General features: G+C 49.9%; 1 protein-coding gene across 1 annotated transcript; it reads right to left on the bottom strand.

The window, feature by feature from the left end:
* Positions 1-10737: 10737 nt before the first annotated feature.
* On the bottom strand, positions 10738-16563 carry ING1 (inhibitor of growth family member 1). Its single transcript, XM_047756223.1, has 2 exons — positions 16281-16563; positions 10738-11676 (listed from the first exon to the last, which is right to left on the bottom strand). The coding sequence occupies exons 1-2, from the start codon at positions 16414-16416 to the stop codon at positions 10976-10978; spliced, it is 837 nt and encodes a 278-aa protein (XP_047612179.1). The 5' UTR covers positions 16417-16563; the 3' UTR covers positions 10738-10975.
* Positions 16564-16675: the final 112 nt, after the last annotated feature.

The following is a 16675-nucleotide window of genomic DNA, read 5'->3' as shown; positions in this document are numbered from 1 at the left end:
AGAGCAAAATAACAATAAGATCCTACTGTGCAGCATGGGGAATTATATCCAGTCTCTTGGGATAGAACATGATGGAAGATTGTGTGAGATAAGGAATGTGTATATATGGGAGTTCCTGTTGTGGCTCAGTGGTTAACAAACCCGGCTAGCATCCATGAGGATGCGGGTTCGATCCCTGGCCTTCCTCAGTGGGTTAAGGATCTGGTGTTGCTGTGGCTGTGGTGTAGGCCGGCAGCTGCAGCTCTGATTTAGCCCCTAGCCTGGAAACCTCCATATGCCGCAGGTGTGGCCCTAAAACTCAAGAAGCCAAAAAAAAAAAGAATGTGTATATATGTATGACTGGGTTGCTTGGCAGAAATGGACACAGCATTGTAAATTGACTACACTTGATTAAAAAAACAGACTGGGAGAAAATATTTGTACATAATGAAGCAATAGGAAAACGAATAATTTTAGAATGACTACAAATGGCTAATACATACCTGAGGAATTGCAAAAAATAACTGGAAACAAGGAAAATGCAAATTATATTTTAAGTATATATAATGTATGTATTATATAAAAACTATGTAACATTTTAAGTATTTAGGATATAATTGTGTGTGATGATAGGAAACCCTTGTGTCTGGTTGCTCTCCAAAGGCCTCAAAGGCAAGACGAGGGGCGCTAAGTATTCTGATTCTGCTGGTGGACGCGTGAAGGGCACAGCTTCCTTCAGCAGTTCCGTCGAAAGATAAAGTGTGAAATCCCTTCTGCTAAAATCTCGTTTCCACGTAACTCTCAGAGAGAAATCGTCTTACGTGTGTGTGTGCACGCCGAGGCCGAGACAGAGACATTCGCCTCAGCATGGTTTCCAAAAAAGAAAACGCCGGAGCAACCTAAATGTCACTCGGCAGGGGAGCGGTGAGGTCCGCAGGAGGTCCTTGTTTGAGGAGTGGGCTGTGACTGGGCACTGGGGTGGAAAGACCCCCGGCGCAAAGCGCTGCGCAGGAAAAAGGTAATGCGCTCAAGATCAATGCATGAGGTGTGACCCCTTTGTGCGAAAGCCAGAGCAAAGCAAGGCTGTATCTCCTCCTGGGCAGTGCTCCGGTTATCCAGGGCTGTGGAACCATCTGTCCTCAGATTTACTGGCTCAGGGATCTCTTGGTGGGGACAGCTCATTGCTGCTCCCTTGGTGGGCGTGGGGGGTGGAGGCTGAGCCGGGATTGTCTGCAGGCGTCCCCTCACAGGGCAGGTGGCTGCCCTGGCTCCCGGTTGGGACTCACCTGAAGACCCAGGAGGAACATCTGTCTCAAGGGCCAGCATCTGTGGAGAGGAGGCATGGGGCCCAGGCTGTGCGGCTGGTCAGCCTCGAAGGTTCTCACGGCGCCATGCTGGCTTTACCTCCAGAGCGCAGGCCCATCCTGAGACCACGCGAGGGAAACCAGGCCCCGCGTTTGGTGGGTGGCGTGTGAAATCTGTGGTTTTAAAGCCACGGTAGAGGAGTGTGAGTAATTTCTGAGAAAAGATCTGTAAAGATAGATACTCCCCAACATCCGATAGCTGTTGTCTTGGGAGGTTAGCAGGCGGGCAAGTGGAGGTGGTGTTTGTTCTGTTAGGACAAACCCAACTCGAACTGGCTTCAGGACAAAACGTTTTGTCCACTCACATCATTGGCTGTCCCTGGGGGTGCATGTGCTTCCGGCGTTGACATGCTGCCATCAGGGATTGTGTTTCTCCCACTTTCGAAGCAGACTTTCTCCACGGGGCGGGCAGGCCCAGACCTAAATCCTCACAGGTTAGCAGATCGAGTGGGAGGAGGAAAAGTAGCTTTGCTGGTTGCTCCAGAAAAAAGCTCCAGGCAAGATGCATAGTGATGGGCGTGGGGCACCGCCATTCTCACCCTCATGACTGCGCCTGGGCCTTTCCACTGGCCAGGCTGTCACCGGCCCACCTCTTCAGCAGCTGCTTGCTGTTCGGACTCTGATTTCCTTTGCTTTGGCACGTGGGAAATGTCCTTTCCTGTGTTTGCTCTTTGGGATGTATTCAAACTTGTCCCCTCCTGCGTACTTCCTCGGCATTTGTATTGTTTAATCATATTGATCAGAAGCTCTCCGGGGCTCCCACAGATGGAGCACACCAGTTCTCTCAGTATTACTGATTTAATTTTTATCATCCACTTTTTTTTTTTTTTTTTGGTCTTTTTAGGGACGCAGCCACAGTACATGGAGGTTCCCAGGCTAGGGGTCCAGTTGGAGCAACAGCTGCTGGCCTACATCACAGCCACAGCAGCGTGGGATCCTAGCCACATCTGCGACCTACACCACAGCTCACGGCAACGCGAGGTCTGTAACCCACTGAGCAAGGCCAGGGATGGAACCTGCAACCCATGGTTCCTCGTTGGATTTGTTTCCGCTGCACCACGACGGGAGCTCCTGTCATCCACATTTTCATTTCTAGGACCTATCTTCTGCTTATTACCCCATGCCCGCACTGTCATTGTAACTTTACCAGTAAGGCCAGAGATGTCCCTCACAGGCTCCTTTCCTCGGCCAGATTTTAAAAAGCATAAATAAAATCGTCCTAAGGGTCAGACGACAAAGTAACCTCATAGGAATAAAAGAGGAAATCAAATGAGCAAATCTGCCCATGTGCTCTGCTTCCTCAAGACAGTAGCCCCAGAGTTCCAGTCGTGGCTCAGCGGTTAACAAACCCAACTAGTATCCATGAGGATGTGGATTCGATCCCTGGCCTTGATCAGTGGGTTAAGGATCTGGCATTGCCATGAACTGCAGTGTAGGTCCCAGAGGTGGCTCGGATCTGGCGTTGCTGTGGCTGTGGTGGAGGCTGGCAGTTGTAGCTCCGATTAGACCCCTAGCCTGGGAACCTCCACATGCTGCAGGTGTGGCCCTAAGAAAAAAAAAAAAAAAGACCCTAATTCCAATGATTATAGTAACCCTGTTGCTTTGGGCGTTTGCTGGTCTTATCGAATTCACTCTCCTGTGGTCTATTTAGTTGCCATGGTTTCCAAAAATTAGGTTGCACTGCAAACTCAGTGGCAGCAATTATAACTTCATCTAAGATTTGCATCACACCAGTGTGTCCATTAATAAAAATGGTAATAGAGCGTCTACTTTGCATTGACCTTTCAGATCATTTTTGGAATACAGAGCAAAATGGAATAACCCCACAAACACTTTCATAATTGTCCTCAATCTGTTTTCATCCCCGCCTGTGCAGCTCATCTAGTTTTCAGTTTTGTTCATGTTCTTGAGTCTAGAAATAAGGTTTCAAAATTTGCAAAGCGAAATGCTCATTACTAGCCTTTCACATTGAATGATGAGCTGTGACGGTGCCGGGGAATTCATCCCGGTGTATCCTCACCTTCAACTACCTCATCTTTTAAGGCAGATCTTAGTGCCCTGAAAGTATTTCACTACTAGTCATCTTTGGATTTTTCATGTTTGTGGAGTAGATCTAGGGTGCAAAGAATCAAAAACGTTTTGAAATCGAGTATATTGACCAACCGGGCAGTTACAATCCTCACCATCTAACTTTTCTTACCTTAAGATACAAATGTTAATTTCCGTTCCCTGAGCGTGTTTCTTTCCAACTATCGGGGAAAGAAAGAAGCCAGATCCACCCTGGTTGCCATGGTGGCAGTATAATTATTCATGCAAAACATGGCATCTATCAGGGCAAGAATTTTAAAAATGGAAAGGTTTACTCTAAACATAGTACCTGACTGTCCGAGCCAGACTTGCAGTAGCTCCGTGTCTAGCATGCCGTCTGCCCCACTGGCCGTAGCTGATGCCATGTGGATGTGTCTCCACCTGGGCCAGACCGTTTCTCGAGTCACATTTGTGCTGCAGAGAGAAAGCCATGCTACCTATCCTCATGGCTGCCCTGGTGCCTGGATTTTCTGACCTGCCCTTATCTTTTCCATCTTTGCTTAAGCACAGTCAACTACAGGTGTTTAATTTTAATTTAATTTTATTTGCTTTTTAGGGCTGCACTCATGACATGTGGACGTTCCCGGGCTAGGAGTCAAATCAGAGCTACAGCTGCTGGCCTACACCACAGCCACAGCAACGAGGGATCTGAGCTAAGTCTGTGATCTACACCACAGCTCACAGCAACTCTGGAGCCCCAGCCCACTGGCCGAGGCCAGGGATCGAACCCACATCCTCGGGGGGTACTAGTCAGATTCTTTTCTGCTGCGCCGTAGCGAGAACTCTGAACTACGGTTACTTGCAATTTAACGGTGCTTAAATACTGTAACAGAGGAAATCGAAGTAGGTATCAAGCAATTTGTCCAGCAAAATAAAATTTGGGAGACAGCAAACCATTTTTAAGCATCTTTGTAAATGGATAAAATACAAATAAATTTTATGAACAATTACTTACATTTGTTTTTATGAAATTTTATAAAACATTGAATGCATTGGGTGATCAAAATCTAACAAAATTCTATTTCTCAAGTATCATTGAGCATTATTGCATTCCTAATAGCTTATACATTTGTCCTAAAAATATTTCCTTCACACAAATCAGTTGAAATTCCATTTTAGGTGTGATGATAGAACATTCAGAAGTTAGAGAAGAAAGAAAATGTCTTTTTTTTTTTTTCTTCTTTTTAGGGCCGAACCTGCAGTATATGGAGGTTCCCAGGCCAGGGGTCAACTTAGAGCTGTAGCCGCTGGCCTGCACCACAGCCACAGCAATGCGGGATCTTAGCCTCGTCTGTGACCTACACCACAGCTCACGGCAACACCGGATCCTTAGCCCACTGAGCGAGGCCAGGGATCAAACCCGCATCCTCACGGATACTACTCAGATTTGTTTCTGCTGAGCCACGATGGGAACTCCAAAAATGTCTTGTTTTTTGATGTCAACTCTCAGATTCATTATTCATTTGACACAGTATTTACTTAACGCCCAGGAAGGTGACTGCCGATTTCACATGAGACCAGGCTACACGTGGACTGGCGTGGCGCAGTGGGACGGGGCTGCGCTAAGCCGCAACGCTCGGACCCAGTCCAAGAGCCCCGCGCTGACCTGCTGAGTGACTTCACCTTCTGGGCCTCAGTTTCCTCACCTGCACGCAGAAGGACCTGGACTCATTTTCTCTCTACTCTCAAGGTGAGTCTGCAAGAAGTTTAATGGGCTTTGAGAGCTGCTGAAAATAAAAACTCTATTTCTCTGCTTCCTTGTGTGTTCCGCAAAGAGAAACGGAACCATTTACAGAAAAGCAGCTGCAGACCTCCTCCTCACCCCGGAGGAGAGGGGACATGACCCCCTCAGTCTAAGGCTGGACGTGACTGTTTCTCTCCCGCTGTAGGAAGTCTCAGCTTCAAATTTCAGAAAACACCTGTTCACCAGAACAGTCAATTGACCAAAAACACCATTCACACCTTTTTTTTCTTTTGCTATTTCTTGGGCCGCTCCCGCGGTATATGGAGGTTCCCAGGCTAGGGGTCCAATCGGAGCTGCAGCCACCAGCCCACGCCAGAGCCACAGCAACGCAGGATCCGAGCCACGTCTGCAACCCACACCACAGCCCACGGCAACGCCAGATCATCAACCCACTGAGCAAGGGCAGGGACCGAACCCGCAACCTCATGGTTCCCAGTTGGATCCGTTAACCACTGCGCCACCACGGGAACTCCCCACATTTTTTTTTGCTATCTCTTGGGCCGCTCCCACGGCATATGGAGGTTCCCAGGCTAGGGGTCCAATCGGAGCTATAGTCTCTGGCCTACACCAGAGCCACAGCAACTCGGGATCCGAGCCGCGTCTGCGACCTACACCACAGCTCACGGCAACGCCGTGAGCAAGGGCAGGGATCGAACGGCAACGCCCGCTGAGCAAGGGCAGGGATCGAACCCGCAACCTCATGGTTGCTAGTCGGATTCGTTAACCACTGCGCCATGATGGGAACTCCACTTCACATCTTGATTTAGGATTTGTCAGGTACTTTCCCCCTGTCACTAGGAGGAGCCCCCAACTGTGTGTGTGTGTGGGGGTGGGGGGGTTGCCGTCACTGGCCTTACTTTGCTATGAGGACAAGGGGCTGAGAAAAGCCGCCCCCCCCTCCCCGCCCCCGAGGTTAGCCTAACTCAGCCTAACCTGTACAAGGTCAGCTAGTCCCGACCTCATATCTCAGTGGATTTCAGGCCCGCCCTCTGCCTCCAGTAAACAGCTTAAAACTGTAAGGGTGAAACAGAGGCCTGACATTTCCTAACGGGCACCACAGGAACCGTGCCCCAACAGCGCTGCTTCTCCGGGAGGAAATGCAGGTGCCGCCGGGCTCAGTAGCAGGTAACAGGTCTTTCATTCAGGTAGAAGCCCAGCATTGAAGACCCCAGGCTCCGACTACCCTGCACCCCGGGCTCCTGTTCCCGCTCTGATCCCGGACCAGGGAAGTTTCTCAGTTGTAAACTGAGCAGTGGGGACAGCAACAGGATCACCGTGGCACCTGCAGGTCCCCTGGTGCAGGATGGAGATCGGAGGATACGGGAGGATAAAGCAAGCCCAGGCGGGATGTGAGGTCTGAGACTCTGGTCCCGGGAGCACTAACATCTTTAAGGCACGGTTGTTATAGAGTTAACACGAGTTCTCTGGTGGTCTAATGGCTAAGCAGTTGTCACTCCTGCGGTGAGAGTTCAATGCCTGGCCCAGGAACTTCTGCCCGCTGCAGGCTCGGCAAAAAAAGGATTTAGCGTAAGTGTACAGACACCTAACCCAGTGCTAGCACACGGCAGGCAGTATACAATGGCTGTTAAACTGTCAGCAAGGCTGACTCACTTTATTTAAAGTGGACTTGCTTAAACATAAGCATCTTTTTTTTTTTTTTCTTGCTTTTTAGGGCCACACCCACGGCATGTGGAGGTTCCCAGGCTAGGGGTTGAATTGGAGCTGCAGCTGCCACAGCTGCCACAGCAACGTCAGATCCTTAACCCACTGAGAGAGGCCAGTGACCAAACCTGTGTCCTCATGGATACTAGTCAGGTTCATTACTGCTGAGCCACAGTGGGAACTCTCAGCATTTTCTAATTTAAGAGGAACACTGGTTTAACAAAGCATTTAATTGTACAAATCAAGATTTAACTTGTTACTCAGTTTGCAATGACTTCTCATCGGAGTTTTAAGCTGGGAAAGTATCAACCCCATTTTTTTTAAAAAACAAAATCAGGTTAGGAGTTCCCGTCGTGGGACAGTGGTTAACGAATCCGACTAGGAACCATGAGGTTGTGGGTTCGATCCCTGGTCTTGCTCAATGGGTTAAGGATCTGGCATCGCCGTGAGCTGTGGTGTAGGTTGCAGATGCGGCTCGGATCCCACATTGCTGTGGCTCTGGTGTAGGCTGTCGGCTACAGCTCCGATTCGACCCCTAGCTTGGGAACTTCCATATGCCGCAGGTGTGGCCGTAAACAGACAAAAAAAACCCCAAAAACAAAAAACCCAAAGCAAGGATTCTCTGGTGGCTTAGTGATTAAGAGTTTGGCACTGTCGCTTCTGTGGCTCAGGTTCGATCCCTGGCTCAGGAACTTCTGCATTCCAGGGGTATGGCCAAAAAAAAAAAAAAATACACACACACACACACACACACACATACACACACTACATTAGATAGCTTTTCACTAATCTGTTACCAAAAGAATTCAACCTCATTTTCAGCACTCCCCCAGGGTTACCTGCAATTTTATCTAATCACAATCTAAAGCCTAATTCTTGATGTTCTAAGTGCTTATCTGTGACTTTTTATCCAGTGTCCACAGGAATTAACAAAGGTGGTTGCAAAGACTGCCAACTCCAACAAAGTCTGCCTCCTAAACTCCACATTTTAAAAGAAAGACGGCCACAGCCACTTGCCCTTCCTGGAAACATCATCAAGGGCAGGAAGCCGGACTCCAGGCCACTGTCACGCACTTCACTTCATTAACACTCAGAGCCACACTGTGGGGCACACACAGCTGACCCCTGAACACTACGGTGGGGTGCTGACCTGCCGGCAGTGGAAAGCCCAGGTACCGCTTAGAGTCAGCCCTTCCTACTGGCCGTTCCTCTGCATCCGGGCTCAGCATCTTTGGATGCACCGGCTGTGGATGGCCCAGTGCTGTGTATAGTCCTTACATTTTTTTTTTCCTTTTTCCAGGGATGCACCTGTGGCATATGGAGGTTCCCAGGCTAGGGGTTGAGTCAGAGCTGTAGCTGCTGGCCTGCACCACAGCCACAGCAATCCCAGATCTGAGACGTGTCTATGACCTACACCACAGCTCACGGCAACGGCGGATCCTTAGCCCACTGAGCAAGGCCAGGGATTAACTCTTGTCCTCATGAATACTAGTTGGATATGTTACTGCTAAGCCACAATGGGAACTCCAACTAAGATTCTTTTAAATTACTTTCGTTGCTATTAGATTGTCGTCAACTACTTTAGTTAACTTATTTTCACATAGTAAACTTGCTATTTTTTGTCTAGGTAAATCTTATCAAATGTCAACACTATTTTTTTTTTCTTTTTTTCTTTTTAGGGCTATACCCATGGTATATGGAGGTTCCCAGGCTAGGGGTCCAATCGGAGCTGTCGCCGCCGGCCTACACCATGGCCACAGCAACACAGGATCCAAGCCGTTTCTGCAACCTACACCACAGCTCATGGCAACGCCAGGTCCTTAACTCGCTGAGTGAGGCCAGGCATCGAACCCGTGACCTCATGGTTCCCACTCGGACTCGTTTCTGCTGCACCACGATGTGAACTCCAACGCTACAGATTCTTACATGTCTGGGAGTTTTTTTGGAAAGTAAATGCCTCTTTATAGGTATTGATTTGCAAAAAGTACACATTTTAATGTATGAGCAACTACTATGTGCATTTTTCTACCAAACATCCCTCTATACTGGAAATTTAAAGTAAAAGTTAGGGACTTATATCTGGCACAAAAAAAGTTCTCAATAATTGTTTACCAAGATAAACAATCAGAAAACAAGTTGCTGTTTTCTGTATAATCAACACGCTCTCCAGATCTGTAGCTGCTGCAGAGGTTACACGGTTCTTCCTCGGGGCGGCTTCCTCAACCTACCAGACCACAGAGAGACGCTCTCTGAGACGTGGTTAACGTGAACCGCGTTTCGCTTAGAAATGAAAATCCCACTGGCCTTTACAATGTGTGGCCGGTGGAGGACACTGATTATCCTGCAAGAAGTTATCAAACTCGGAGGTCAGCACAGCTCTACCAAGGGCCAGAAAGGCAGTCATTGCAGCTTTGCAGGTCACGGGGTCTGTCACAACCACTCAACTCTGCCGTTATACAAAACAGCCGCAGACAACGCGTTAGTGATGGGCCTGGCTCTGGGCCAATAACCTTTATTTACAGACACTCAAATTTGAACTTCATATCATTTTCATGTCATGTAATAGACATGTTTTCTATTTCATTTTCCTTTTTTTTTTCAAACCCATTTAACAATGAAAAAGATCCTTCTTGGCTCACAGGCCCTACAAAAGCAGGTGGAGGCTGCGTCTGGCCTGTGGGCAGTCATTTCCCAACCCCTGGTCTAAACACAGACTCTGTTTGGACACTTATTTTTGGTTGGCAATTAGATAACTTCTACTCCATTATTAAGTGAGAAAAATAATACAAAATTTGCTTAAGGCTTTGTCTAAACTGCTGGTGTACATATTTTTAAGGTAAGAACTTAAAACTTATGTCAAGATTAAATATACCGGTAGATGAATAAACTGGCCAAGGTACATTTCTCTCTTTTTTCCTCTGGCCACTCCAGTGGCATGCTGAAACTCCCAGGTCAGGATCAAACCTGCTCCACAGCATCAACCTGAGCCACAGCAGTGACAAGGCCAAATCCTTAATCCGCTGCAGCACCAGGGAACTCCTGCATTTATTTCTTGATGTCACACCTGCACACCTCTCATGCACACAGCAGGAAATGCAGCTTGGGTGCACAGTGGCATGTGGCTGCACTTCTGATTATAACAGAGCAAGTGCAGGTTCATGGGGAAGCATATACCTGTACCTCTTCTAAGTTGTAGCTGGCTGCACCAGTATTTGTGGGAACAAAAGCGTGATTTGAAGCTCCATGACTAGACCACTCTTGTTTGCGTTAATAATAAAAAAAATGTACCCATTTAAAAAAATCATTTAAAAATGGCCATTTGGGGAATGGGCTAGTATATAAAAAGTCTGTCATGTAAAATGTGACCACTTAGCTTTTTAAAAAATAATTTTCAAACGTCAAAAACCTTTTTATGGAATTGTTACATGGCTATACACTCTTATAGCAAGAAACAAATTTGCTATGGGCTATCTTTTTAGCAGTTTGCCAAATTTTAAAACAGCTTGTTCATGGAGTTCCTCTTGTGGCTCAGCAGTAACGAACCTGACTCGTATCCATGAGGACGTGGGTTTGATCCCTGGCCTGGCTCAGTGGGTTAAGGATCCGGCGTTGCTGTCATCTGGTGTAGGTCACAGACGCGGCTCGGATCCTGTGCTGCTGTGCCTGTGTTGTAGGGTGATTCAACCCCTAGCCTGGGAACCTCCATATGCCGTGAGTGCGGCCCTAAAAAGACAAAACAAAAAAAACAAAAAAAACTTGTTCATGAAGTAGTAACATTTTTATTAAAATGAAATAATAGCTAAATGGAATCTTTTCTCTCCACATTTAATGTGTTAGGTTGCTTCCAGGTCATCCCTGGCCCCCCAGGGAAAAAAAAAAAAAAAAAAATCAGAGACTCACTTGAGTGTTTAATTCAAACCTGTATTTGCAGTTTCTAAAATGCTGATCCACAGACCCCTTTCTTGTTACACGTGTGCACCAATGAAAACGCAGAGAATCTCGGCCATCCCTGCAGAAGGAGCGGCCCCTTTTCCCAAGTCTGTAGAGGCCCACGCCGTATAGCCCCTGCGCCCGCTGTCCAGGTGGCGATGCAATAAATACCAGCCTGTCCGCTCTCCCCGGTCAGCCGGGCCCACCACTACCTGTTGTAGGCCCTCTCCTTTTTGGACTTCTCCAGGGCCTTGTCCATGGTCTTCTCGTTCTCCCCGCGGCACCGGGGGCAGTACCACTTGCCCTTGGGCTTGTGGCTCAGCCCCACGCAGGAGAAGTGGAACCACTCGATGGGGCACTCGTCGTTGTCGCAGCCGATCATCTCTCCATAGGAGACCTGATTGCAAAGACAGTACGTGGGCTCGTTGGGGTCGATGGGGAGGTCTGCGGGGGACGCCTCCCGCTCCGCCTTGGCCTTGGAGCGCTTCTTCTTCTTGGAGGCCTTCGCCTTCTTCTCCTTGGGGGTGCCGGAGGTGACGTCATCGTGGTCGTGGTTATTAGCTGCGTTCTCCCGATTCTCATTGTTGCGCTGCCGCCGGGACCGCTTGTTGTTGGGCTTCTCTGGCTGTGTGATTGTCTCATTTTTGGACTTATCCTGGCCAGCTCTGCCATGGCCAGTGGTGTCACTGACCTCTTGGTGTGCCTCAAAGAGTTCCACGTGGCTGTCCACCTGCCTGGTCCGGTTTTCCACCAGCTCCACCATCTGACTCACGATCTGGATCTTCTCGTCACCCAGCTCCTGGCTCCGGATCAGGGCCCGCTGGATGCAGTGCAGCACCCTCCTCTTCTGTGCGCTGTCCGCCTCCCGCTTAAACTTCTCATAATACTCATCCAGTTCCTTCAGGATTTCTGCCAAGGAAAAAATAAGCATTATACCCATGTGGTATATACACTACCGAGCCTTGCAACTCTCTAGTCTCCAAGAAAGTCATTGTGGAGTTCCCTGGTAGCTCAGCAGCTTAAGGACCCAGGTGCTGTCACACCTGGCTCGGGTTGCTGCTGTGGCATGGGTTCGATCCCTGGCCCAGGAATTTCCGCATGCCGTGTGTGTGTGTGTGTGTGTGTGTGTGTGTGTGTGTGTGTGTGTGTCTGTCTGTCCCCAAAATAAAAGCCAATTCCTTGGATAGGCAATTAGGGGGAAAGTTCAAATTTAGGCAAAGTGCTGAGGTCTAAACTTTTATTTTCTATAAAATGAATGATTATATCCTGTATTTCCATTGTTTTTATTCAAATATTTTTGTAGTAATTTAAGCCAGACAATCTAGCCTTGCTTTAAAACAAAGGGGGCAGATTTTACTTTTGCATTGCTTGCTTAAAACAATAACATAGCTACAAAAGGCAACATATTTTAAAACATTGTCAAAACAAACAAAACCCCCTCATTACTAAACTTCTTGGATAAGTTAGAAGACTGTATATGTGATTCTTTTTTCTTTTTAGGGCTGCAACTGCAGCACATAGAAGTCACCAGCTAGAGGTCTAATCGGAGCTGCAGCTGCTGATTCTCCAAAGCCACGCCAGATCCGAGCCTCACCTGCTACCTACACCAGGGCTCACAGCAACGCTGGATCCTTAACCCACTGAGCAAGGCCAGGGATCAAGCCTGCATCCTCACGGATACTATTTGGGTTCTTAACCCGCTGAGCCCTAATAAGAACACTTGACAGTTTATGTGATTTTTAAATGTATAAATTGGCAAATGTAAATAAGCAATTTCTCACAAAATGAAAGTTCTTAGATAATCTGATGGAAATTAAAAATAAAGTCAGTATTTTTGCCAAGAGCCCATTTAAATACACAGGTAGAAACCCCCAGTTATTCTCCCTAAACAGTAATCATTAAATTAAAGAGTAAAAGGAGAAAAACCTTTTGCAGTCACTTAAGGCAATTCTATTCTCCAACTAGGAAGGGGACGTGTGTGAGGTCTAAAATGTGATTATCACCCTACCAGATCTATCTCCAATTTAGTTATAAGGCATAATCCTAACCCTATGGCAAAGTGTGAACTTAGGCCCACACGACTTAGGCACACATTGTTTCCCAGGCTGTATTCTTCAGCTAAAGATAGCTCTGAAGACATTTGCTAGGGGCACAATGCAGACTGCCTGCCGCCAGAAAGGAGGAAGGTCATGACCTCATGGTCTCTTTGAGTAATTAATTCTGAAAACAAATAGCTGTGCTCAACCTATCAGGTTCTATTTCATAGATACTAAAATGAGTTTCTGCCGTGTATTTTTGTTGTTGTTGTTGTTATTGTTGTTGTTGTTGCTATTTCTTGGGCCGCTCCCGCGGCATATGGAGGTTCCCAGGCCAGGGGTTGAATCGGAGCTGTAGCCACCGGCCTATGCCAGAGCCACAGCAATGCAGGATCCGAGCCGCGTCTGCAACCTACACCACAGCTCACGGCAACGCCGGATCGTTAACCCACTGAGCAAGGGCAGGGACCGAACCCGCAACCTCATGGTTCCTAGTCGGATTCGTTAACCACTGCGCCACGACGGGAACTCCACTGCCATGTATTTTTAAGTGAATTACACATTACGAAACTGTATCATTTGGCTTAATCAGTAACCAAATTTCAATTTCTAAAAAGAATGTTAACATTTCATAGAAAAGAGAACAATTCTATCATATCGCTAATTTAAAACTTAATGGCATACAGCTTCTTTCACTTCACAAGCAAGCTTACATCTGTGTGAAGCCTCACTTTAGGAAAAAAACATCCCATCATGAAATTCTCTTTACCTACACAAGGGCACACATTTCTTTGACGCCCCAAGCAAAGTACTCCATCGGCAAAGCCTCTTGAAGCACAAACATCTGGAAACAGTAATCTCAGCACCACTAGGGAGGCGTTCTGCCAGCACACCTGGCTTCCTCATCGGCTCTGACCACTGCTGATCCTCTTCCATGGGGATGCTTGGGCATTTTAAAAAGCACTTTAATAGTAACTTAAAAATGTTTTTAATTCCAAATAACCCAAAGTATCATTGGTAAACTAGTTATATCCATTCTTACGAATTAACACCCAACTGATGTTTACTAAGCAAATACTGTTAACCAAAGTTTGGCAACCCAGGAGTTCCCGTCGTGGCTCAGTGGAAAGGAATCCAGTTAGTATCCATGAGGACGCAGGTTCCATCCCTGGCCTCCTCGGTGGGTTAAGGATCTTGTGTGGCCCTGAGCTGTGGCGTAGGCCGGCAGCTGTAGCTCCGATTTGACCCCTAGCCTGGGAACCTTCATAAGCCGCGGGTGCGGCCCTTAAAAAAAAAAAAAAAAAAGGCTTGATTTTTCGGAAATATGGTGTGTATCTCAACATTTATTGTAAATCGTAACCAAATTATCAACTATTATTATGATAATATTACTACCATTATTATCACGACGGAAGGCTCTGCAGCTCACTCAGGGCACTGGCTTCAAAGTGCACCTGGGTGGGAGGGGGACTGATTTTCTCCGAATGAACCAAATACGCACTAACTATGCATTAACTCGACTGAAGAGACTGGTTCTGAAGCAGTAAACCGGCTTCCTGCGGTAGGGACAGCAGTAAGAAAGTAGCCTTAGGGGCATACTGACGTGGACGCCAGAAAATGTTAAGGATAAACTTTGTCATCTTGAAATTTCCTAAAAGTGCTAACGAACAGCGCTGGAGAGGAATTCCACAAAGCCCCAGAAAACCCGAAATTCCCTGCGTTCGTCTCTCCCCCCCGCAAGCCTTCTCCTAGCTCAGCGCACAGGGGGCCACCCAGTTCTCCTCGTCCCGGGACACCGACCACCGAGAAGTGGCCCCGGACCCGGGTCACTCACGCGTCCTCTGCTCCGCGAGGCCGAACCCGCGGGTCCCTGGGACCCGACCCGGAGCCCCGACTGCGCCCTCGGCAATCCCAGCGACACGGATCGCCAGCTTTGCCCTGTACCCCGGGCGCCGCCATTACTCCGCGGCGGAAGGGGCCAAGCTCGCGTCGGTGGGGAGCGGGGGCGAGGCTGGTTCAGCCTCGCCAATGAGTAGGCGGCCAGTGGGAGGCGCGCCCCGCCCCGGCAGCCACTGCCAGTAGGAATCGCTAGACCGGAGGGCGGTGGCCAGGCGGGGCACCAATCACAACCCAGGGTCAGAGAACTCGGCCCGCCCCAGCAGCACCAATAACCAATGCAGGGCCGGAGGCCGGGCGACCTGAAGACGTTCAAATCAACTCGACCTCCTCCCTCCTCCCCGCCCCTCTACGAAAGAGAAAAAAAGAGGCAGCGGAAACAGAGATCTATACCAGTAACTGCGCAAGGCCCGCCCTCATCCGGCTCAGCAACCAATGGTTCAGCAGCGGACTGATAAGGACATTCCATGGGAGAGGCCATGGCCAATCACAGAAGGCCAAGGGGGAACGTTCACAATATGCTAATAAGCCTCCTATAAAAGTCGCTGCGAAGCAAAGCCTCGGGTAGAGCGCGCAGGGGCGCCTTCCTCGCGTGGGTCTTGTCTGTGTTGTGGGGCGTGTAGCGGCTTTCCACCTCCCCCCACTCTTCCGTTTCCCTGCTGCGCAGTCCTGAAAACATTAGTAAACTCGGAGTGATTATCCACGTTCCAAACACAGCCCCAATGCGATGCCTGACCTGGCAGGAAAGTTTCCCCAGCAGCCAGCAATTCCCAGAGGACCCGAACCCTCCGTCTCTCTCCGGCATTCTGGTCGGCCGAGGCAGCAGAGAACGACCCACAGGTCCTCTTCCCCTGCCATGTTCCTCTCCAAGTCGACAATATTTGCCTGCGCCCCCCCGAGCACAGCACAGATGGGCGACTTCCTCGCCCCATCCTCCCTTCCCTCCCCTCCCCTTGACCACTGCACGCACAGAATAAAGCCCTGGCCCTCCGCAAACTACACCCGGCCGCGTCGCCCCCCGTACGTCGGCCCTCGCTCCGTGTCCAGCACCGCGGGAGGGCCGGGGGCTGGGTGGGGGCGACTGGGGCTGCACCACGCGGAGTACCGACCCCGGACTTTATGTAACACTCAGATTCGGGACTGAGTGAAGGTGGTTCCGGGGATGGCGAGCAGGGCCGGGGGACCCCTCGCCCGCATTGCCCTCCCAGCAGCCCTGCGCGCAGCACCGTCTCTGAGCCCCTAGCTAGCGACCGCTGCACATCCCTCCCTCGGCGCCTCAGCCGGCGCCCCCTGCGCCCCCTCCCCCGCAGCACCCCGCCTCGTCACTTCACTACAAAGAGCGCTTTGCTCGCGCAGCCTGGCATTGAGACCTCTCGTTCCTTCTTCCTCCTCCGTGTCCGGGCTTCGCGCATAAGGACCTTCGCAAATCAAAGACGCTCCAGACCTTTTGTTTCTGTCCGGCCAGGGCCCCGCCGCGGGATCGAGGCTCCCCAAGCGGGGATCAGGACGGCCCGCGGCCCCGCGGCGCGCCGCGACCGACGGGGATGGAGCAGCCGCCCCCGCCCATCCATCCCGCCGTACCTTGGTATTTCGCGTCGATCTCCCGCATCAGCGAGACGTTTCTCTGCAGATCGAAAGGCAGAGACTCGATGGAGTCCAGGTAGTCCTCCACATAGTTCACCAGGTGGATCTGCTCCCCGTTGGCAGGGCTCAACATGGTTCACCGAGGTCCCCGGCGACTCGGCGCGGCTTTCCGCTTCCTCCGGCCCCCGCCCCCTCGGAGCCCAGCGCTGCAAAATGCAAGGCTCCCGCCCGCCGGCGCCTCCCCTCCGGCCGGCCCCGCGCCGCTACATCTGCGAGCTGCACCGCCTGGGCCCGGGGACCGGCGCCTGGCGGGCCGGGCCGGAGCTCGGCGGCCTCGGGCGCGGGGCGGGCGCGGGCGGGCGTGCGGGCGCGCACCCCGGCGCAGGGGCCGG

This window comes from Phacochoerus africanus, chromosome 13 (genome assembly GCF_016906955.1).
Source record: "Phacochoerus africanus isolate WHEZ1 chromosome 13, ROS_Pafr_v1, whole genome shotgun sequence".
NCBI lineage: Eukaryota > Metazoa > Chordata > Mammalia > Artiodactyla > Suidae > Phacochoerus > Phacochoerus africanus.
Note: the sequence above shows the minus strand (reverse complement) of the source record. Positions and strands in the feature narration are given on the sequence as shown.